Source organism: Callionymus lyra, chromosome 3, assembly GCF_982586985.1.
Source record: "Callionymus lyra chromosome 3, fCalLyr1.hap1.1, whole genome shotgun sequence".
Taxonomy (NCBI): domain Eukaryota; kingdom Metazoa; phylum Chordata; class Actinopteri; order Syngnathiformes; family Callionymidae; genus Callionymus; species Callionymus lyra.
Window position 1 is genome coordinate 10,191,577 of NC_141820.1, and position 23,282 is coordinate 10,214,858.

Here is a 23,282-nt window from a genome sequence, read left to right on the forward strand (position 1 = left end):
AAGAAGAGGGTTCCAGTTCACGCTCATATTATTGTGTTTTTTATTTAAAACGGCATTCTAGACATGCTTAAAAAAATAAATAAAAAAACAGGAAAACCCTATTTTCCATCGAAAGAATCTCGAGGGTTCATCTGAACAGGAAGTCAGGAGATGGGGAAGCAGTCGCGCCACCGACTCCTTTTATGGCTTCATCCGTTTAACCAATTGTCACTTATAAAGGAGCCGTGACATCAGAACAATGTCACATGCTCGGAAATGGTCACATTTTTCTCCTTTAACATACACTTTTGAGTTTTTACACACAGCCATGATATTCTTCCTTTCAAAAGATTAAAGGCGATCCGTCATAGAGGCGTCAGGCTTTGGTCTAAGGACGCATCTTGAGACTAAGGATAGGACGTTTAATCCTTCAATATCCACTCGAGATAAAGACAAATAACTTTTTACTAACCTGCAACAAGAGATTTTACACTTCACGGAGCCTCTAGTAGTTTCTGGGACAGGCTGGCTTGTGGCTCGCACCGGCGTTGGAACAGATGGAGACCGCTTTGCAGCGCATCGGTGTGCAGTGTCTCGTTCAGCATCTGAACAGGATAGAGACACACTTTAGGTGTTGAACAGTTCAACACGACACGCATCAGCCAATCTTCTGCCCACAGAGATTTAAAAAAAACTTCAACTTGACCAGAATTATTTATGAAGAAACCCAAACAAGTGATTTTTAAAACGTAACTATAAGGGCGAGTAAAGAAAAAACTCACAACTCAACAAAAGGCTTTGTCATTTGTGTACATGATACAAACTTTCATGACCACAAACTGTTTCCTTAGACGGAGAAAGAAATCTCTAAACTTTGGAAAATGATGTCACAACACGACCTGGGTCTCATATTCCATGTGTTTGTTTCTTCTCGTTTATTGTAACAGTTTGTTTTGTTGTCTAAACAAGAAGGATCTGTCTCGCCTGCAGTTCATACAAAACTCTGCAGCGAGAATTCCAACCTGCTCTAGTAGAAGAACTCACATTTCTCCGATCCTTAAAACTCTTCACTGGCTGCCAGTTTCTTTCACGATCCATTTTAGAATTCTGGTTCTTACTTTCAGATCTATTCATGGTCAAACCTTCCTTCAGTGATCTGATCCGGACTTACACCCCAGCTCGGGCTCTGAGGTCTGTGGATCAGAATCTACTGATGGTTCCTGAACACGCTTCAGGACCAGAGGAGAGAAATCCTTCCAGACTGTTGCTCCTAAGCTTTAGAACCATCTCTGTGTTTGATGATCTACTGACTCCTTCAAGAAGACATTCTTATTTGTGGTTTTCCTCAATTTTCTGGGACTCCTATGTCTTATGTGTCTTGGCGTTTTAAAGTATACATTTTAACTGTGTATTGCATTTGATTGTTAAAGCGCTTTGTGACCCTGGTCTAGAAAGGCACTTTACAAATAACTATTACTTACTTACTTCCAACTTTTCAAAACATTTTTCTTTTACCACGTGCACTTTAAATATTTTCTTCTGTGAACTTGCTGCTGTGACAACACAAATTTCAAAACTGTGGGACAAATAAAGGAATATCTTATCCTATGTAGCGACCAGTCTCAAAATATTCTCCTGTGCCAATCATGGAATTAAAAAAAAAAATTTTTAAAAATAGCAGAAACTTAAGTGACTTTAATATCCAATTCATTTGAGCAACAAATTCAATTTTCTTGGAACCGGACAAGGTTTTTCTGGTCAGGTTGAGAATTTAGAGTTAATTTTAGCCATTTGATTTATCTGATGGAGTAGTTTAATGTTTCAACTTTATTTTTTCCCCATTTAAATTTCTATTTTATTCAGGATTTTACTTGAAATAAAGTGCTAAATACTTTTACTTTAAAATTGACAGAATGTATGAAAACTTTAGTGATGAATTTTAAATAAGTTTAGTAGAAACATTCACGTATATTTTATATAATTTAGGAAATGGAGTTTTAGCTTTGGTGATTTTTCTAATTGGTAAAGTAATGTTTGATGTTAAACATGGAGTCACACTTCACTTATGAGAGGAAGTAAATAGTCAAGAGTTTATTAGAAGTATTTCCCAAGTTCTGTTTTTAAATGCATGCAGAAAAACAGCCGTTTGTTTAATGAAAAAAAACGAACTTGAAAAGTGTATTTGTACTTTGAGAAACCTTCAGTTCAGCCCCTCTCTTATCACACACTGGAGTGATGTAACGTACACATATTTTCCTGGGAAAGCTGAACATCATTAGAAAGTAGGAGGAAAAAAAACAAACGTCTTAACTTGGTAATAATCCAGTTATTATCTAATTGACTGCTGGCTGCAGTCTCAGACCAAAACTCACTTTTCAATTACGAAAAAAATCTGGTCTGAACAGGTTCACTGTTGCCAACAAAGAAGCATTGCAACACTGAATAGCTTCACACACACACACACACACACAACCCCCCAAACACAAACAAACCTTAAATAAAATGTGTATATAAAGTTTGCAACAACATTTTCTGAAACTTTTAGTACATTTCTTGCTGCTTAAATATGTTGTCAGTTGATTCAAGTCGACCTAGAGGTTTAGTAATAAATAAAAATAATAATATTTAATGTGTCCGACACCCTGTATCGGTCCGTGAGGCACTTGATACTTGGCCACACGGATAATAAAAAAAAATATATATATTCTGTTCTATTGATTATGTCTGAAAGCTGTTTTATTTTACAAGTAGCATTAGTCGTGGACTCTCTTTATACAACCAGACGCTTGTTTCTGTCAAGTTTACTCAACAAAAAAAAGCTTGTAAACTAGCAATAGATGAGGTTAAACATCAACAAGTACCGTCTTGTTCCTGAGCAAACATGCTCACCATTATGGTGACATGTATTTTTCATGCACTTAACGTTGTTTTTTTTTTGCCCCAAGTCGTGCAAATTTATTTTAGCCGTTTTTTTTTTTTATCTAAAGGCCGGTGCAGAACGAATGATGCCGACATTAAACCAGTCTGTGGTGCAAATATTTTATCAAACTGTCAATCACGGCAAGTACGAATTTCATAGATTTTTATTCATAGATGCTCAAAATATCTTTGTAGTCAGTTTTACGCTTATTGTACTTGACATTCTTTATCTCCATCCCTTATCTTATTTCAATCACCGGAACATTTATAAATCACCACATCAACATGAACATAAATTTACTTTAACTTACTTAGTTATTTTTAACTAACCATCTGGCGGACCACATAAAATAACTAGGCAGGTCAGATCAGGTCCCTGGTCCACGAGTCTGACACGTGTACTTCAGTGCATGAATACATCAGAATATTGACGTTTGATCGAAACAGCAACAGTAGTTTCTAATATGACCAGTTCCTAGTGTCAGCTTATTTAAAACTGAAACTTTTTTGAAGCATAAAAAAGCATTTTTGAGTTGAAATTTAACTCCTGGCCATTCATTGCGTCCTAGGCAGCTAAAAGAAGAATGAAATGCAACAAGAATTTTTAATATGACTGAGCACGAGAGGATACAGTCGACTCCATGAGCTTTTAAAGCTCATGTTTGGCCATATTTAGGTTTGAAAGTAGTTATGACTTCATCAAGAGTCATGTGGTCTGTAAATTCTGCAACACCAGAGTCAAGTACTCGACAATACTACGAATATATCCTTGTTACTACAGTATTATTATAAATCGTATTGTTGCCCCTTATTCGTGTTACTCATCATATCGCCACCTCTGTTTCACCTCTACCAGGATAGTTTGGGTTATTAATAATAAACTTGAGGTTACACAAGCCAAAATAATAACAGTATATTAGGAAACAGTCTTGAGCTAAAAAGGTATTTTTAAAGCCAACTCGGGTAAAAACCCAACTCTTCCGACTACGTTTCAAACGTTGAAGTCTTCCTCTCCAAGATGCAGTAAGTCCTTCATCATGACCATGTTTTGAACGGATTACTTAAAAAGTTGGTCTGAAAAATCTGGGCGAACGACCCATTCTGACGCAATAATGTCTTCGCTCCTCCAGCCATCTTTAATCACTCCCGCTTTGTTTATACAACGAGTCCTCTGGGCGGAGGAGACTATCTGGATTGATGACGCACGGTGACAAACCTTGACGCTTTGACCAATCACAGCAGGGTGGATGTGGTTATAATAAACAAGAGTTTATCTACAGAAAAACAAAGTGTTTTCAGTGGGCGGGGCTTAAGATCATTTTCTAATGTCAATATCAGTGAGTTTTGTACAAACATAAACATACTGACGATACAATAGAGTTGAGACACTTAAATCAACACATTAGTTGAACTTTAAACACTATAACGGACGAAAACTCTTGACAGGAAGTTCTGCCACAGTAACAAAATAAAAGTATAATTTAGTATAAAATAAAAATAAATGTCTCCGTGTTCTAAACCATCCTGCGATTCATTCCACGATTTAAAACCTCGAGTTCTTAGGAAGTGAATAAATAACCCGCCGGGCACACGAGTATCATTATAGTAATAAACCATTTTTTAACCCGAGGATCTAGAAAATCCTTGTTCAGGATTCCCTCTGCAGGACCTATATTCTTCCAAACCATTACCACTCACATGCTGAAGTCAACACACCCCCCTAACACCCGGACAAAGACATGGACCAACAGGCTAAACGTGTATCAAACCAGCAGACTCTAGTGTCAAAAACACATGTAATAAAAAACAACATGTCTTAGAATAAACATCAATGACAGCGAGTCTAAAAAAAAACAAAAAACGACGGGTAGTCAAGACAAAAACACCCGGAAATAAAAAGCAACTAAGGACTTGCTCCAGACACCAAAGCGACCGGATCTTTTCCAAGTAGTAAACAAGTATGTCATGTCGGGTTAATAATTATAAGGTACGGCGGGTAACATACCGGGTACACGCAGGGGCGTGACGGGTCACTGAGCCCGGGGCTTTACCTTATAGGCACATGACATACACAAAAGAATGTATATTTTTTTTTATTATTAGAGGGGTGTGGGTGTATCCACGCAAAGACAGGGGGGTTTACTAATGTATACGAAAAACCGGGTGACGGGTGGTTCGGGTGTTAAGTTGACTGTCCAGCAACAATAACACGGCCTTAAAAGAGCAGCTCCGGGGACAAGTAGTGTGTGTGGAACAGCCATGATACGAGTATTAATGTGTGTGTGTATGATGGCGGTACCCCGAGAAACCCGCTTCGGACCCGGGATGGGGGTGCTAACAAAGGGCCCGGGAGCTGTCTGGAGCGGAAGACCCGACACAACGGGAGGAAACAGGCAGGAGGTAGAGAGAGAGAAGGAGAGAGGGAGAGAGAGAGAGAGCATCCGCTCCCCCGACGCGCCAAATCCACCTTAACGTCCATCGGGACGCCTTTCTACGCGAAATGGCGACACACAAGTGGGGTTAAAGGGTTCCGCGGGGTGTCACGGCTCGTCGGGCGGGTGTACGTACCGGTGAAGAGGGTGGATGGTCGCGGATTTCGGCCCCGGTTTACCTCCAGAAACCCCAGGCTCTCACTCCGAAAACATGGCGGCTCGACGGTGGAGCAACCGAGAGCGGTGCATGCCGGGATGCGAGCAGAGTGGTCCATTGTGAGGGAAGCTGACGGCGGAACCGCTGGGTTCGGGACCTTTTGGACCTTTTTATAGACGCGTGTAAAGTGTGAGGGGGAAAGTAGGTTTTCGTCGAGGAAGTCGGGGGAGATGTTTTGTGGAGACATTTTAGGTTTAAATAGAGATTTATTTGGGAGTAATTCACGAATGTATTCTCGGTTACTATGGGCAACGAGGTGAGTGGCAGCCATGGCAACGTGCTGCGACACACGGAGCGGCGGCGAGACCCCGTGAAATAAAACTGTCAATAAAAATAAAAACAGTTTTAAATTAATCAATTTAATAAAAGAACATCCTTCGTTGCATTCTTTTTTGATTATTATTTAAATCGTGATTCTCGTTTATTATTTATTTTATAAACGATTTTTTTCAATGATAAATGTGATGGAAATGTTAGTTTCTGTGAAAACTTTTTATACTTTTATACGAAAAATTAGTAGTAAAATAAGTAATTTTAATAAAATAAATAAAAAAAATTTTTAGGGTTATAATGTCGTATAGTTTAATACCTTATAATAAATAGAGATCAATACAATATAAAATTACAATTTAACATCCAACAATAATTGGTGACTTGGATAAACGTATCTTTCAAAGTTTATATTTCTAAGATATTTGTAAAGATATTGTTTATGATATTAAGGTAAACAAGGAATGATATTTTTAATACCTCTATAAATGTATCGTGAATCAAAATGCTAAAGTTAATAAGAAATAACAGTGTTTTTTCCAACTCCCTCCTCTCACTTCTGTACTATGTACAGTTATTTCTTTCTTATTAAACAATGTACCGATACTGTACACTATCAATATTTAAATCAAAATATTTTTAATTACTTTTTTTTCTTTGCTGTTGTGACTACACACATGTCCCCACTGGGGGGCGAATTATCCAATGCATTCCTCTACAAAAAAAAAGTAAAATCTTTACAAAATGGCCTCATTTTTTCTTCCAGTTAAAATCGCAATCAACCGCACAAGAACGGGGATGTTATTACCATGTAATGACTAAAACAATCTATTGCGACATCATCTGAAAAAATAATCTAAATATTCTCAAATACAGGCTGCAAAATTCATTTAAAATTGTGATTGTGAGAATATTTACTGTGGGCTGTGAAACTTCACACATCTTAGTTACGGACCAAACAAAAACAAAATATACAGTATATTTGTTTACTAGTCAATATCTCCTTTTACAAAGAGCCAAACAGATTTCTCAAATATTAGGGTGTTGGTATCATTAGACAAGAGTTTTCAATGTATTTAAGTCAAATCTTACGCTAATTATTAAAAAATTCAAACGTTAAAAACTCTTTAAAATATATATAATATATATAAAAATATATTGTCTCATCTTGAGCTGGTTACAGTCATGTGGTGTTCATAAATATATTATTTTTTTTTTGTACTAAAAAATGCTGTTATATTGGTTGTAATTTATATATTTTCTCGTTTTATTTATTTATCAATTTTCATTCATGTTTAAATTAATTTAATTATTCGAATATTTTTTTATTTATTTTCTATATTTTTTAAAAATTAATATATTTTGATTAAAAAACAAAAACATATATATCCATATTGTTTGAATTGTATTGTTCACTGTAGAAGCAAAACAGAATATTCAACAATCCCAAGAATGCTTGTTCTTTGACATAAAAAAAAAGATTTATATAAAAAGAGTATATTCCATTCTATTTTAAATAGATCAGTTCAGAGAGTTTTACTCAATTGGAAAATTGGAATTAAATCTTTTAATGCAATTCATCATAAGAAAAGGCAGAAATGAGGAAAAACCAAATCATTTTTCATGTATAAAGTGTGTTTTTTATTAATTCAAACCTCACCTTAAACTCTATAAAGACATTCCCCTCATACCCATTTCCTGTTGTCACTCAAAAAAAAAAAGGCAAAGATGACTCTGCACTGATGCAAATATCCAATTTACTCCCGGAGGACGGAAAGAGAGGAAAAGGGTGTGAAGGAAATCTCTTTCATTCTCGCTCTATAGCCCCAGACCTCCCCCAGCAATGCAATCTCCTTTCCTAAATAAAATAGACAAGAACAATCATTGGCTGGTTATTTACATGCACAGCATCCCACGTCCGCCCCACCCCCCCACACCCCCCCAACATCCCACCCTCTTCCCGACAGACGAAGCCAAATCCTGAAGCCACCTTCAAATCTGATCGGTGGCCAGGTATCGTGAAGAAAGATTTGTGGCATTTGAGGGTACTTTTAATAACAAGATACTTTTTTAATACATTTCACCGTGAAGTCTCGGGAAGTCTGCCTAGAGGTAGAGTCTGTCCTCAAAAGGCACCATAATGACATCACGGAAGACGGAAACGTGTCGTCGGTGTCTTCAATGTAAATCACACCATCGTCGGCTAATTGAATCATTTGGGAGTCACGAGCTTGTGGCCGAGTTAAAGACGATGGCTTCAGGATTTGGTATCAAAACACTGCTCTAGTTGACACCACCACATTCTAAAACAACAACAGGTACGAGCCGTGCCCCCCCCCCACCCCTTTTTTTTATTATTATTATTATTATTATTACGTGACCCTCGACCCGAATCCCCCACACGAGGGCACCCCTTAAAAATGCACAGGGGCACCAGGTGGCCACAGTCCATGGTGGAAAAAAAAAGCACCAGCTAGTCCTGTGAAGTCACACATTTACACATACATATTACACACACACACACACACACACACACACATGTGGGAGTGTTGAGAGTTGGCAGTTTTGTGAATGTGCTCTCCTTTATTACTCATTCTTCTTTCCTTTCATTCATCTTTTCTCTCCGTCTGGCATGCTGGTTCTTCATCGAGTTGTACGCATTCGGTTCTCACACACACTCACACACACACACACACACACACACACACACACACACCCATTTCCCCCTCAGTGGGGGGAGGGTTGGAAGTCCAGTCTTTAGCTAAACTGTGACACAAAAAAAGTGAGTGTTGTCGGGTCAACCGATCTCCTCCGTCCACAGTGACTCTGTCGGGGTTGGCCTGAAGGGGGCGCTGCCGACCTTTATCCAGCTCTGGAATGAAAAAAGGAGAGGATTTATCAATTAATGTTGCATTTTAACACGGTTTTATTAATAAATAATGTATTAATATTATTATGTATTTATGGTTTGGGGTGGAAAGACAGTCTCTAACAACACAACTCTTGAACAAAGTTTTTTCCCATTGATTTATGATATTAATCCTTGTTAATATACATTTCATATATTACGTATTTATGCAGATGGTAAAGTTTGTTTCTGTGAATATTTATTTGAAAAGTTAAATGTTAACAAGAACTACTAGTACATTTAATTTATCTTTTAAACAAGCATTTTTATTAGTAATTCAATGGTTTAGAATTAATATTATCAATGTATCCTATAGGAGGTAAAGAAAGTACGTTAACACGTTTTGAATTTCTATATTTTATTTTCAGGTTCTGAAAAAATGTTATTAAAATATAATTATCTCTAAAAAAATTAAACAATTCAATTATTTCTATATTAAAATGTTTTATTTGTTTTATTTGAATAATACACAGCACTTGTTGTGTTATATAATAGTTAATATTATATGTAAAAAAAATATTTATTATTCAACTTTAGTTAATTAATACATTATTATACGTCGGATTATTTTATTTGAAGAACATTTTGTTTAATTTTTTTAAACCGTCAACACCATACATTTCTGTGCCGTGTTTAAGATTCAATGCGGCGTAAATATCAGGATTATAAACACATCACAGGAACATAATGTTCAAGGGATAAATAAGTATATAAAGGATAAAAAATGAATCATAATAATCATTTTAAATAATTTAAAAAGACAATTCTTCCTCCTGCAGATTTTCCGAGGTACGCTCTTGATGAAAATACCTTCGGAAAGACAAACGCTTCATCCTGGAGCAGACGAGACTGAAATAGAACAGGATTAAAAGGATGTCATGTTTTAAAAACTCACGTGTAAAGAGGCTGCAGCTGCAGATGCGAGGACTTCTGAGGAGGCTGGTACCCATAAGAGTCGAACCCACCGATGAAGTCGACTGAAACCAGAGACGAAAATTCTATTTTAAAATACATTTTAGTAGTACATTGTGACTTCATTTCTTATGTGTCATACTTCTGTCTGATCGACCTACTTAACGTTCTGGTCTCTGGGAAGTCTCTGATCTAGATCATCGCCGCGGAAACGAGGGGTTCAAGAGTTGCTCACTATTTAAAGCCACTTTTGTCTTCATGATTAAAATTTAATTGTCACTTCGTTTGATGAGCTTTGACTGACAGGCAGACGATGCTAAGAGAGAACTAGAGATTAATCATCGTTACCGTCGGCAACATAGTCAGATGCTCAAAGTTACATTCATCCGATCACATTTAGATTTTGTGGGGAATTCGAAAAATCAGATGTTAATCTTCTTCTACGCTGAGATAAAAACAAAGTACGGTGGCCAAGAAGTGTAAAAACAAATAGGTTCTTAATCTGCTTCAAGAGTTTGTAAATTAATATTTATGAAATTGTGAAAATGTAATTTTGTTTCAAGAGTATGTGAGATTTGTACAGGAAATTTAAATTTTGTTTTAAGAGTTTTTAAATTTTGATTCTGTTTCAACAGAATTTTTTTTTTTTTTTTTGCAAATTGTTAGTTTTTTCATAAGTTATTTGGTACTTCTGGGCCACCGTAGATAAAACTTGAAGAGTATATAAGTGAAATCATGCAGTACATTTTGGAGTAGGAGAGAAGAAGAAGAAAAATTATGATAATAATATGAAAAATGAGAATACAAATAAAATTAAATTGTAATCAAAATTCAGAATTTTAATTTATTCATTTGAGAAAATAGAAAATATTTGCTGAAATATATATGATTATCTGTGAACACAGGAATAATAAACAAAGTAAAATAGTAAAGCAATGTGGCATTTAGAGAAAAAAAAAGCTCTTTCATTTTCTAAATGTTTTAAATGACTTATATTGAATAATAAACTGTACAACATATGTAGAGTAAGAGTAAAATTAAGATTAATTAATCACTTTGTTTCACGTTATAAAAAGCTTAAACCAAGCAGTAGTTTAGTAAGTATCTCACTATACATCAGCCTGGAGTAATGGAGTGATAGTCACAGAGTATACAGACTAGGGGTGTAAGAAAATATGGATGTAACGATTTTTCGCGATATTTTTTACTTCATATACTGAATCGATATTTTAAAAAACAAACATTTTATTTTAATGCAAAGTTATTCTATGGTTTATATTTCAATCATCTGTGTATTAAAGACAATCTTTCGATGTTTTATCTAACAATTAACACACAGATATTCATATTAAAAATAAAACACTGATACTGGATATTACATGTTGATCCAGGTTGTTTGTGTTAATGTACTTCATTGTTTATATAAATTTACATTTTTGTTCATATTTTGAGAAGCACTTTCCTACAAGTACTTTCGCATTAGATTAGAGTATTTGCTCGTCTTTGTTTTAAAAGCCAGAAAAAGCTTTTTGTTCTTAAAAAAAACCAACATATATTGTAATATATGGTTGTTACTACAGTATTGCAATATATGGTTGTTACTACAGTATTGAAATATATCGCAATACGTGGCTGTTACTACAGTATTGAAATATATCGTTGTTACTACAGTATTGCAATATATCGTTGTTACTACAGAATCGCAATATATCGTTGTTACTACAGTATCACAATATATCGCAGTATATAGTTGTTACTACAGTATTGAAATATATCGTTGTTACTACAGTATCACAATATATGGTTGTTTCTACAGTATTGAAATATATTGTTGTTACTACAGTATCACAATATATCGCAATATATAGTTGTTACTACAGTATTGAAATATATCGTTGTTATTACAGTATCACAATATATCGTTGTTACTACAGTATCACAATATATCGCAATATATAGTTGTTACTACAGTATTGAAATATATCGTTGTTATTACAGTATCACAATATATCGTTGTTACTACAGTATCACAATATATCTCAATATATAGTTGTTACTACAGTATTGAAATATATCGTTGTTACTACAGTATCGCAATATATCGTTGTTCCCACAGTATCACAATATATCGTTGTTACTATAGTATCACAATATATCGCAATATATAGTTGTTACTACAGTATTGAAATATATCGTTGTTACTACAGTATCACAATATATCGCAATATATAGTTGTTACTACAGTATTGAAATATGTGGTTGTTACTACAGTATCGCAATATATCGTTGTAACTACAGAATCACAATATATCGCAATATATGGTTGTTACTACAGTATCGAAATATATCGTTGTTACTACAGTATAGCAATATACAGTTGTTACTACAGTATCACAATATATCGTTGTTACTACAGTATTGAAATATATCGTTGTTACTACAGTATCGCTATATATCGTTGTAACTACAGTATCACAATATATCGCAATATATGGTTGTTACTACAGTATAGCAATATACAGTTGTTACTACAGTATCACAATATATTGTTGTTATTACAGTATTGAAATATATGGTTGTTACTACAGTATCGCAATATATCGTTGTCACTACAGTATTGAAATATATCGTTGTTACTACAGTATTGAAATATATCGTTGTTACTACAGTATCGCAATATATCGTTGTAACTACAGTATTGAAATATATCGTTGTTACTACAGTATCGCAATATATCGTTGTAACTACAGTATCACAATATATCGCAATATATGGTTGTTACTACAGTATCGCAATATATCGTTGTAACTACAGTATCACAATATATCGCAATATATGGTTGTAAGTACAGTATTGAAATATATCGTTGTTACTACAGTATAGCAATATACAGTTGTTATTACAGTATCACAATATATCATTGTTACTACAGTATCGCAATATATCGCAGTATATCATATGGTCACACATGTATCTATCGCCAGATTCTTACCAACACACAGCTCTAGTAGCAACACCAGACTAACAAAGTAAATGTCACTATCATGCAATGATAAAGTGACGCCATACGTCGAGGAGTACTTACAGCTGTCCTCGTCGTCCTGGAAGACTTTACTCACGTAGCAGGCGTACACGAAGCCAAAGAGCTGGGAAAGGAAGTGATTAGAAACCAAGAGGTTTGTTTTCATAAAAGTGTCCAGAGATACTCACAGCCAGCAAGACCTGAACAGCCGAGCTCAGCACCTCGATGTACTGGTAGTCGAGGAGACACCCGGAGACGGTGATGACGTGGTGGTCGTCGGGGGCCACGTGGGGGCCGGGGACGGCTGTTACCAGGCAACCGGGCCCGTGTTCCATCCACCATGAACGATGCAGGGAAGTGTTGAAGGTCATCAGGAAGTCACGATCCTGTGAGAACGTGATAGAACGTCAACATCTTGATGTGAAGCAGTGACATCACAATGTTGAAGTCATTATTTTGACAATTCAGATGATGATTTTTTTTTAAACATCTTTATTTTGAATCATTGAATTCAATAACCTTTACATTGAAAGGATGAATTTAAATAAAATTACACATAGAGCTTTATATTCTAATTCAAATTATACGAAAATTTAATTTTTTTTTTTTATTCTTAACCTATTTTCAACTCAATATAAAACCGTTATTGAATTTAAAAGGCTTTGAATTAAAAAGATATTCAATATAAAATGATTTAATTATTTTATTCAAACAAAATAATTCAATGCTTCAAAAATAACATTTTAACAAGAAAGAAGAAAATTCATTAAATGGTTAAAATTTTAAACATTTCAATTTGTAATGTTTTATTTGTTTTTATTGAATAATCAAATAAAAATAATTTCTATATCGAAAGGTTGAATTCGTTTTTTTTTTAATTCATCAAAAATCAGATCAGATTTTTTAAATGTTTCCTTTTTTTTTTTACAGAGTTTAATTTTCTATTTCCAATAATTCAATATTAAAATTTCAAAATTAAATATTTTTTTAAATTCGTAGATTTTTAAAATCAATATAAAAAAATTGGTAGAAAAATAAATGTAAAATGATAAAAAACAAAACAAATATTATTTAAAATAAAATATCTCTTTGTAAAAAAAAAAGATGAATGAATTTTGAAAATATTAGATTATTTTATTCAATCATTCAAACAAACAAATGCAACCTTTCATTATAGAAATTATCAAATGTAATAGTATAAAAACCCTACATATAACATACTAACCGTGAAATACTGTAAGTTCACCTTTAAATGCAACATATTAACCGTGAAATACTGTAAGTTCACCTTTAAATGAAACATATTAACCGTGAAATACTGTAAGTTCACCTTTAAATACAACATATTAAACGTGAAATACTGTAAGTTCACATTTAAATGCAACATATTAACCGTGAAATACTGTAAGTCCACCTTTAAATGCAACATATTAACCGTGAAATACTGTAAGTTCACCTTTAAATGAAACATATTAACCGTGAAATACTGTAAGTTCACCTTTAAATGCAACATATTAAACGAGAAATACTATAAGTTCACCTTTAAATACAACATATTAAACGTGAAATACTGTAAGTCCACCTTTAAATGCAACCGTTCCCTTCATATCTTCTCTCAATCTACTCTTCACTTAACAATCCACGTCTCTGGGGAGACAACGTTCCTAAATACTTCAAAAATGACTTGAGAACATGCAGTTCTTCTCTAATTCCCTGAACTCCTCGTCCTGAAGAAAAATCATCCGCTGCTGAAGAAAATCGATTTCTTTTTTAAGCTCAAATCATTCATTCACTTGTTCCTGGAACGTTCTTTGTGTAACTTCTATTCATGTATCATCATTTTCTGCCCTGGGGCTCTGTCCCAGCTACACAGGGCAAATGAGAGCAAAAATATCCTCAGAAGACAGGAAATAAAAGACTTAACCTTGTATTATCTCACCACAAACATATTTGTTTTCGGGCCTTTGGGTCATCTTGACCCAGAGACAACACAAGGGATACCACAAACACGTTTGATTTCGGGTCACCTTGACCCAGAGACAACTCAAGTGATACCACAAACACATTTGTTTTCGGGCTTTGGGTCACCTTGACCCAGAGACAACACAAGGGATACCACAAGCACATTTGATTTTGGGCCTTCGGGTCACCTTGACCCAGAGACAACACAAAGTGTAAGAATGTGCTTAATTCAGAATTTTTTTCTTCATTGAAAACATTGTTTAATTTGAAAATGTATAGGACAAGTCTGTGACCTAAAGCTTTTTAAATTAGCTTATTTTTATCATTTTACCGTAAAAAAAACATTTAAATTGTTTTACTTAAAAAAAAACATTAAAAATACTGGCATCTGTGGTTTTAAGAAACTCTTCGGTAATATAACATCGATGCTGTTGATTTTATTGTGAAACTTTTGGTATTTTATGTAACTGTAAAAAATATGAAATTCAGGAGAAAAAAGGAAATAAAATATACTTTAAACATACTTTAAAATATAGTTTGAATATTCATACAAATGTTAATGTTTTAATAATAAAAAGATTTTTCTTGTTTTGTATTTGACAGTAAAATACTATGGTTTTAAGAAATCTCCTGGAAAATACTATAAAATATTTTCTTCTTTTATATTAAAATATATATATATTGATGTTGTTGATGGTGAATTTTTAAATATTTTCTTTAACTGTAAAAATATGAAATTCAGGGGAAAAGTACTGTATGTAAATTAAAGAAAAAGTAGAATATACTCTGAATATTCATACAAATTAACAGATTCAAATAAAACATTGTTTTAAACGAGAATGTACTTCACTTAATAGTTTTAAATGGATTTAATTCAATATTTTAACGTAAAAAAAAAAAGATATAGATATCATTTTTTTTTTGTTTTAATAATAAAGAGATTTTTATTGTTGTGTACTTGACAGTAAAATACTCTCCTGGTAAATACCATAAAATATTTTCTTCTTTTATATTTAAAAAATATATATATTGATGCTGTTGATGGTGAATTTTTTTGTATTTTCTTTAACTGTAAAAATATGAAATTCAGGGGAAAAGTATGTAAATTAAACAATCTTTAAAATATACTCTGAATATTCATATAAATTAACAGATTCAAATAAAACATTGTTTTACACGAGAATGTAAGTAAGTAAGTAAGTAAGTAATATTTATTTATATAGAGCTTTTCCAGACCAGGGACACAAAGCGCTTTAACAATCAAAACAATATTCAATAAAATATATACTTTAAAGGTCAAGATAATACTGAGAACAACACAGGAGTTCCAGAAAATCAAGGAAAAGCCTGAACAAATAGAAACGTCTTAATGTACTTCACTTAATAGTTTTAAATGGATTTAATTCAATATTTTAACGTAAAAAAAGATATAGATATCATTTTTTTTTTGTTTTAATAATAAAGAGATGTTTATTGTTGTGTACTTGACAGTATAATACTCTCCTGGTAAATACCATAAAATATTTTCTTCTTTTATGATAAAAAAAATATTTTATTGATGCTGTTGATGTTGAAACTTTTTGTTTTTCCTGTTACTGTAGAAAAAAAAAAAAGATGTAAGTAAAGAAAAGTAAAAGATGTATATATTTATTAAATACACTTAAAATATTTATCTAAATTAGCAGATCAATTGTTGATCTACTGTGATTCAATGTTCAATTTAATTATTATATTTTTTAATTTCTACCGATTTATTTGTGTCTCACGGTCAATGTAACGACACCTGCTGTTACCATGACAACAGACCGTGGAGCCTCACCTGCGACAGGTTCCCCACCTCCAGGTAGAAGCAGATGATGAAGGAGTTCCATCCGACCCACAGCACCAGCCACACGGCGTACTGCAGAACACACCCGTCAGCATGAGATCAACACACGTGTACCTCCTCCTGGACTCACAAAGATGAGGTATCTGAAGCGGAACTGAGCCGTGCCGAACATGCCCAGGATGACGGCCATGATGTGCAGGAAGTTGGCGAGGATGGGGGCCCACTGGTACCCCAGGAAATCAAACACCTGCCTCTGCAGCGCCGCCACCTGAGGGACGGAGGCGTGGAGGTCAGGACATGAATGGTGGAGGAGATGATGCACACACACACACGCACACACACACACACACACACACACACGCACACACACACACACACACACACATGCGACAGGGACATACATCTTCCTCTGTTGTTTCCATGGAAACAGCCTGGAGCTGGAAGGAGACACACCCCTGAGAGGAACCCCCAACACAAGTGACCGGCTCAGGAAACAACTAATACCTTTTTATACATTTGAATCATATATATATATATATATACAGTATATATATAAACATATATATATAGTTTCTATTAATATGGGTTTTTTTTAGATCTCAGCTTGAATTATTTTAATATTTCTATTTCTAACTATAATTATTTACTTTACTGTAGTAGATTAAAATTCAGGTTTTAGGTTATTAATTAAAAATGATCTAAGAAACATTTGTAAAGACACACTAAAATCCACCTGTATTGAATATAGTATATAAGTAATAATCATCAGCAGATTTAAGTGTATATTTAAATGTAATATTTCCATCTGTCATCCCTCGTGAAAATATATAAAGACTTTATTTTATTAAAACATTAATAATCATATTCTTAATAACATATATTTAATATTTGGTTTCATTTCTTTGAATGGATTTTTTTTATCTACTCATTTTAGACGAGTAATTTAGATTATTATACGACACGATACTGTAGGAACAACGATATATTTTGATACTGTAGGAACAACGATATCCTGTGATACTGTAGGAACAACGATATCCTGTGATACTGTAGGAACAACGATACAGTTTGATACTGAAGTAACAACGATATCATGTGATACTGTAGTAACAACGATATATTTTGATACTGTCGTAACAACGATATATTTTGATACTGAAGTAACAACGATATCATGTGATACTGTAGTAACAACGATATATTTTGATACTGTCGTAACAACGATATATTTTGATACTGTAGTAACAACGATATCTTGTGATACTGTAGGAACAACGATACAGTTTGATACTGTAGTAACAACGATATATTTTGATACTGAAGTAACAACGATATATTTTAATACTGTAGTAACAACGATATCTTGTGATACTGTAGGAACAACGATACAGTTTGATACTGTAGTAACAACGATATCTTGTGATACTGTAGTAACAACGATACAGTTTGATACTGTAGTAACAACGATATATTTTGATACTGAAGTAACAACGATATCTTGTGATACTGTAGTAACAACGATATCTTGTGACACTGTAGTAACAACGATATATTTTGATACTGTAGTAACAACGATATCTTATGATACTGTAGGAACAACGATTTATTTTGATACTGCAGGAACAACGATATCTTGTGATACTGTAGGAACAACGATATCTTGCGATACTGTAGGAACAACAATATTTAGGGATACTGTAGTAACAACGATATATTGCGATACTGTAGAAACAAGGTTATATTGCGATACTTTAGTAACAACGATATATTGCGATACTGTAGAAACAATAATATATTGCGATACTGTAGGAACAACGATATATGTTGATACTGTAGGAACAACGATATATATTTTGATACTGTAGGAACAACGATATATTTTGAAACTGTATGAACAACGATATCTTGTGATACTGTAGGAACAACAATATTTAGGGATACTGTAGTAACAACGATATATTGCGATACTGTAGAAACAATAATATATTGCGATACTGTAGGAACAACGATATATTTTGATACTGTAGGAACAACGATATATATTTTGATACTGTAGGAACAACGATATATATTTTGATACTGTAGGAACAACGATATATTTTGAAACTGTATGAACAACGATATCTTGTGATACTGTAGGAACAACAATATTTAGGGATACTGTAGTAACAACGATATATTGCGACACTGTAGAAACAACGATATCTTGTGATACTTTAGTAACAACGATATATTGCGATACTCTAAGAACAACGATATATTGTGATACTGTAGTAACAATGATATATTGCGATACTGTAGTAACGACGATAAATTGCGATACTTTAGTAACAACGATATATTGCGATACTCTTAGAACAACGATATATTGTGATACTGTAGTAACAATGATATATTGCGATACTGTAGTAACGACGATATATTGCGATACTTTAGTAACAACGATATATTGCGATACTGTAGGAACAACGATATATTGTGAAACTGTAGGAACAATGATTTATTTTGATACTGTAAGAACAACGATATATTGTGATGCTGTAAGTACAACGATATATTTTGATACTGTATGAACAACGATATGTTGCGATACTTTAGTAACAACAATATATAGCGATACTGTAGTAACAATGATATATTGTGATACTGTGGTAGCAATGATATCTTGTGATACTGTAGGTACAACAATATATATTGATACTGTAGTAACAACCATGTATTGCGATACTGTAGGAACAACAATATATTTTGATGAGTACTTGTAGGGAAGTACTTCTCAAAATATGAGCAGCAAATGTAAACTTATATTAACAATGAAGTACATTAACAAACAACCTGGATCAACCTGCAATATCCAGTATCTGTCAGTGTGTGATTATTTCAACTTTCAACATTAAATGAGTCCAAACATCATTTTTAAAAGCTGCTGGACTCTGGTGTTTACTTTCTTTTTAACCCATTGATGCCATTTCACTTGTTTTGTTGTTACTTTGACACGGAGAAAATAACCAATGTTGAGGTTTAAAAACACCACACAAATGAATAAACGCTGTGAATATTTGAAGTGTTATTTGTAACACATCGAAATGATTGTCTTTTAGACAAAAAGTATTGAAATATAAACCATAAAATAACTTTGAATTAAAATTTAATGTTATTATATTTTTAAATATCAATACAGTATCATTTAAATCGTTATATCCATATTTTTTACACTATCACTCTACGAAGAAAATGTAGATACATATTTATGCTGTAACTTAAGTTATTTACAATAGTATGAAGCATTTGACAGACAATTTCTGACATGAACTTGTACTTTAAACTTCTATTAACTCGCTTTAGTTTCTGTTTCAATTAATCCTTCTTTCCATCCCTGGCGGTCGAGGCGCCTCAGTTTGAAGTGGATCTTGAAATAGTCTGGATGGTTTGTAACCACAAACAAATGTTTGGTCTAAACTTAGACTCACATCCACCCAGTTTTAATGAAAGGAACAATCGTGGAAAACCACTTGACAAAACCGTGTTTCACATCATTTTTTAACCAGGATTTGATTTAAAAAATACATGTGTTTGTGCATTTATGTTAATATTAATCTCTTTATTCATTTATATATTCCTAACATTTTATATATTCAAATATTTAGGTAACTTTTCAAGTACATTTTCTAAACCTAATCCTACCCATTACCTCAGTCTTTTAAACTTGTCAATGTCATAAAAGTGTAAAAACGAACCTTTTATTCTTTATTTTTCTCATGTAAATACAATCTGAAAAGTGCAATTTGTTTTGTGTTTTCAGTCTAGTTAACAATTTATACTATTAGACATAGTTTTGTTAGTTAGTTTCATCTCATAGTACCTTTATTTTAGGACTTTTGACCATTGATATTGTTTCTTTCTTTTGGTAGTATTTCTTGTTTCTCAATAATAAACGTGAATTTATATTTGTGTAGATTATTTTACATTCTTTACACATTTTTGAACATATATGATACACATTTTAGCTTGTTTAGAGTCTATTAAGGCATAATTACACGGTAATATTCTATTTTTTACACAATAGAAATAAGTAGGTCCTTCCAATGAAGGCATTTAAAAATATTCTTAGTATTGGATGACGTGAGATTATACACAAAACAACAAACTAACAAAGGCAGAGTGTGTCAAGTAGAAGGAAACAAATTATTTTGAAGAGAGAAAACGTGTCGAACGTTCAGAGATTTCACTTTATTTTGAAATTTGTTTTTCAGACTTTCTTATTCATACTTTTTTTTTACCTCAATTTAGTGTATATTTGTACATTATTTTGACTTTTATTCTTTTAGTTATTCTAATATATTCTTTGATTTATTTGTGACAGGAAACAAGAAAGTCATAAGTTAAGTAATGAATTAAGTTAAATATAAGGAAGCTTAATTAAATTTCACTGCGAAACACAGTTTACTTTAAAATCAGACACTAACAACAAAATAATGTTTATTTTATAATGAAAGTTGTGAAAGTTTGTCTTCAAACCAGACCGAAATATGATAGGAAAACTAAAAAAAACAATACAAAATGTAAACCCTTTAAATCCGATATAAAAGCACCTATTTTTACCACAAAAACAATACACAAAATTCCAAAAAAAAAAAGCTCGACACTTATTCACATAACAACAGAATAACAACAATAAATAACCAATTATTAATGTATTATTTTGTAATTAAAAACGACACACTTGTGTGACCGAAAGGGCCGAAATATAATAGGAAAACAAATGTATATGAATAACTTTTTTGTTTTTCAATATAACAACATATTTTTGAAGTAACTCTTCAGCATCTGTTTTGAGTTTGATTTACTTTAAATAGAGTTAAGATTTAACGAATTATTTGCGATTATACAGTAATATTGCGAAATAACGTTGTGTATATTTTTTTTAAAAACATTTTTTAATATGAATGTGTTGACACAACAACCATGTTGAATGATGTAGCATCAAACAAGAATGTCCCCCCCCCCCCCTCCAAAAAAAAAAAAAAAAAAACTGGGACCACCCTGACACCAGACCCGGACCCCCCTCACCCCCGGGCCTGCTGTAATGTGGCAGCTGCAGCTCAAAGCTCGGACTGTACCGCGAGAAGAAAAAAAATGCCTGATTATACCGCGAGGCTCTAAAGCACGCGGCTCTAATTATATCTCACACACACTCACACACACACACACACACACACACACACACTCACCAGCTGCAGGGAGCAGATCACCAGGAGCGTGCATCTCCCGTCGCAGGTCCCCATCTTGGAGGGCCCCGGACGCGGCTTGGAGCCGCGGAGGCTCCTGGGGAAAGACGAGTCCCCGTTCAGATCCAGACTTCAAACCCCCCCCTTGGAACCGGGTCGCTCACACCATCCCTCGCCTCCTCCTACCCCCCCAAAGGCTGGTCCCCCCTCACACCGGACCCATCTCTGGACCCTGCCTCCGTCCGGAATCACCAGTTTTGCGTGTTTTCAAAAGGGGGGTGGGGGGGAGAGGGGGAGTAAAAGATGGGGGTCGGGTGGTGGGGGGGCGTTACTTCTCGCCGGCCCTGCTGCGGTCAGAACCACCGCCGACAACCGAACCACACCTTCCGGGAGAGAGAGAGAGAGAGAGAGGGAGAGAGGGAGGAGGGGGACAAAGACACAAAGAGAGTGAGGAAAAAAAGAAGTGCCACAAACGTGCTCAGGGGCCACAGACACAAATCAACATCATATGATAGCGGAACACCCGCGGGGGGAGGAGGGGTGAGGAGGGGGGAGGGACCCCGCAGTGTCGCTCCTTCCACGGACACAAAGCGGCTCGTTGTGACTCCTTCTTTTTTTTTTCCCCTCAAAAAAAAAAAAGGAGAGAGAATCCGCCCCGTGAAAACACTTCTCTCTCCGACAGAACTCTCGTGGATAAAAAAAAAAACCCACTCGGAACCCGAAGACTCACCTGGACCGATGGTTCCGTGTGAAGGAGGTCCAGAGAGAAGAAGAAGAAGAAGAAGAAGAAGAAGCGGATCCTTGGAGCTTCGTCTCGCGGCGTCTTTTGTCAACAATCCGGGGCGTGCGCAGGAGGAGCCGCGGGTGAGCGAGGGGGGGAGAGAGAGAGAGAGAGAGGGAGAGAGAGGAGAGAGAGAGAGAGAGAGAGAGAGAGGGAGAGAGAGAGAGAGAGGGGGGGGGTCTCTCAGTCGACCCCCGCGAGGAGCGACATATACATTCTGCAGACGCGCGTGCACGCCCGGGGACGCGCACAAAAAGAAGAAATGATTCACTGAGATTTATTTTATTTTATTAAAAATCTGTTTTGTAATAAAAGTTGTGTGTTTTAGACCAGTTTTGGACTTTAATGTTTTCCTACTTATTAGTCACTGTTTTTGTCGTTTTTAGTAAAAGTAAGTAAAACATATGGGTTTAAGTCGGATTAAAAATGCAATTTATTCGTTTTATTCGTTTTTCGGAACGTACGTTTTCCTATTAAAAAAGTTTTAAACCTTTATAATAAAATTAAATAATTTTAATCTGTTGTTTGGTTTCAATTTAAAGTGTGTCGCAGTGAAATTTTAGTACTTCTCTCGTCGGTTGTGTGTAGAAAATATTTGCCAAAAAGGTATTTTTATTTGAGATTAAAATATAAATAAATAAAAGTCATATAAAATACAATTAATAACATTTGTAGTTTTTTTGGGGCCGGGGGTGTAATTTCTTAAAGTTTTCCTATTATATCTACATCTGGTCTGAACACAAATGTTTTAAACTTTTATTATAAAATAAGAATTAATTAAATGATTCATTGTTTTTTTTTAGTGTTGGTGTTTTCAAAAGTTT

The 23,282-nt window shown here is 34.2% G+C and overlaps 2 protein-coding genes across 8 annotated transcripts in view; both read right to left on the reverse strand.

Annotated features, from left to right (window-relative positions):
• The window catches only part of pum1 (pumilio RNA-binding family member 1), a 33,146-nt gene extending 27,569 nt beyond the window's left edge, over positions 1-5,577 (reverse strand). For 4 of the 5 annotated variants that reach the window (XM_087786407.1, XM_087786409.1, XM_087786408.1 and 1 more), the window contains exon 1: positions 452-585. The gene's annotated coding sequence lies outside the window, so the exon portion shown is untranslated. Of the gene's footprint in view, positions 1-451; positions 586-5,466 lie in introns of those variants that run through there. The other variant, XM_087786406.1, reaches the window with a different exon arrangement.
• A 1,681-nt stretch (positions 5,578-7,258) lies between these two features.
• Positions 7,259-22,529, reverse strand: nkain1 (sodium/potassium transporting ATPase interacting 1). Of its 3 annotated transcripts, none has more exons than XM_087786410.1 (8): positions 22,408-22,529; positions 21,681-22,060; positions 16,580-16,717; positions 16,441-16,521; positions 12,848-13,045; positions 12,723-12,783; positions 9,621-9,702; positions 7,259-8,689 (listed from the first exon to the last, which is right to left on the reverse strand). In XM_087786410.1, exons 2-8 carry the CDS (start codon positions 21,732-21,734, stop codon positions 8,680-8,682), a joined length of 624 nt encoding a protein of 207 aa, XP_087642536.1. In that variant the 5' UTR covers positions 21,735-22,060; positions 22,408-22,529; the 3' UTR covers positions 7,259-8,679. The 3 variants fall into 3 exon arrangements, with proteins under 3 accessions (XP_087642536.1, XP_087642537.1, XP_087642538.1); XM_087786411.1 differs by having other exon boundaries at positions 21,681-21,774; positions 22,408-22,527; XM_087786412.1 differs by lacking the exon at positions 7,259-8,689 and having other exon boundaries at positions 9,617-9,702.
• Between the last annotated feature and the right edge of the window lie 753 nt (positions 22,530-23,282).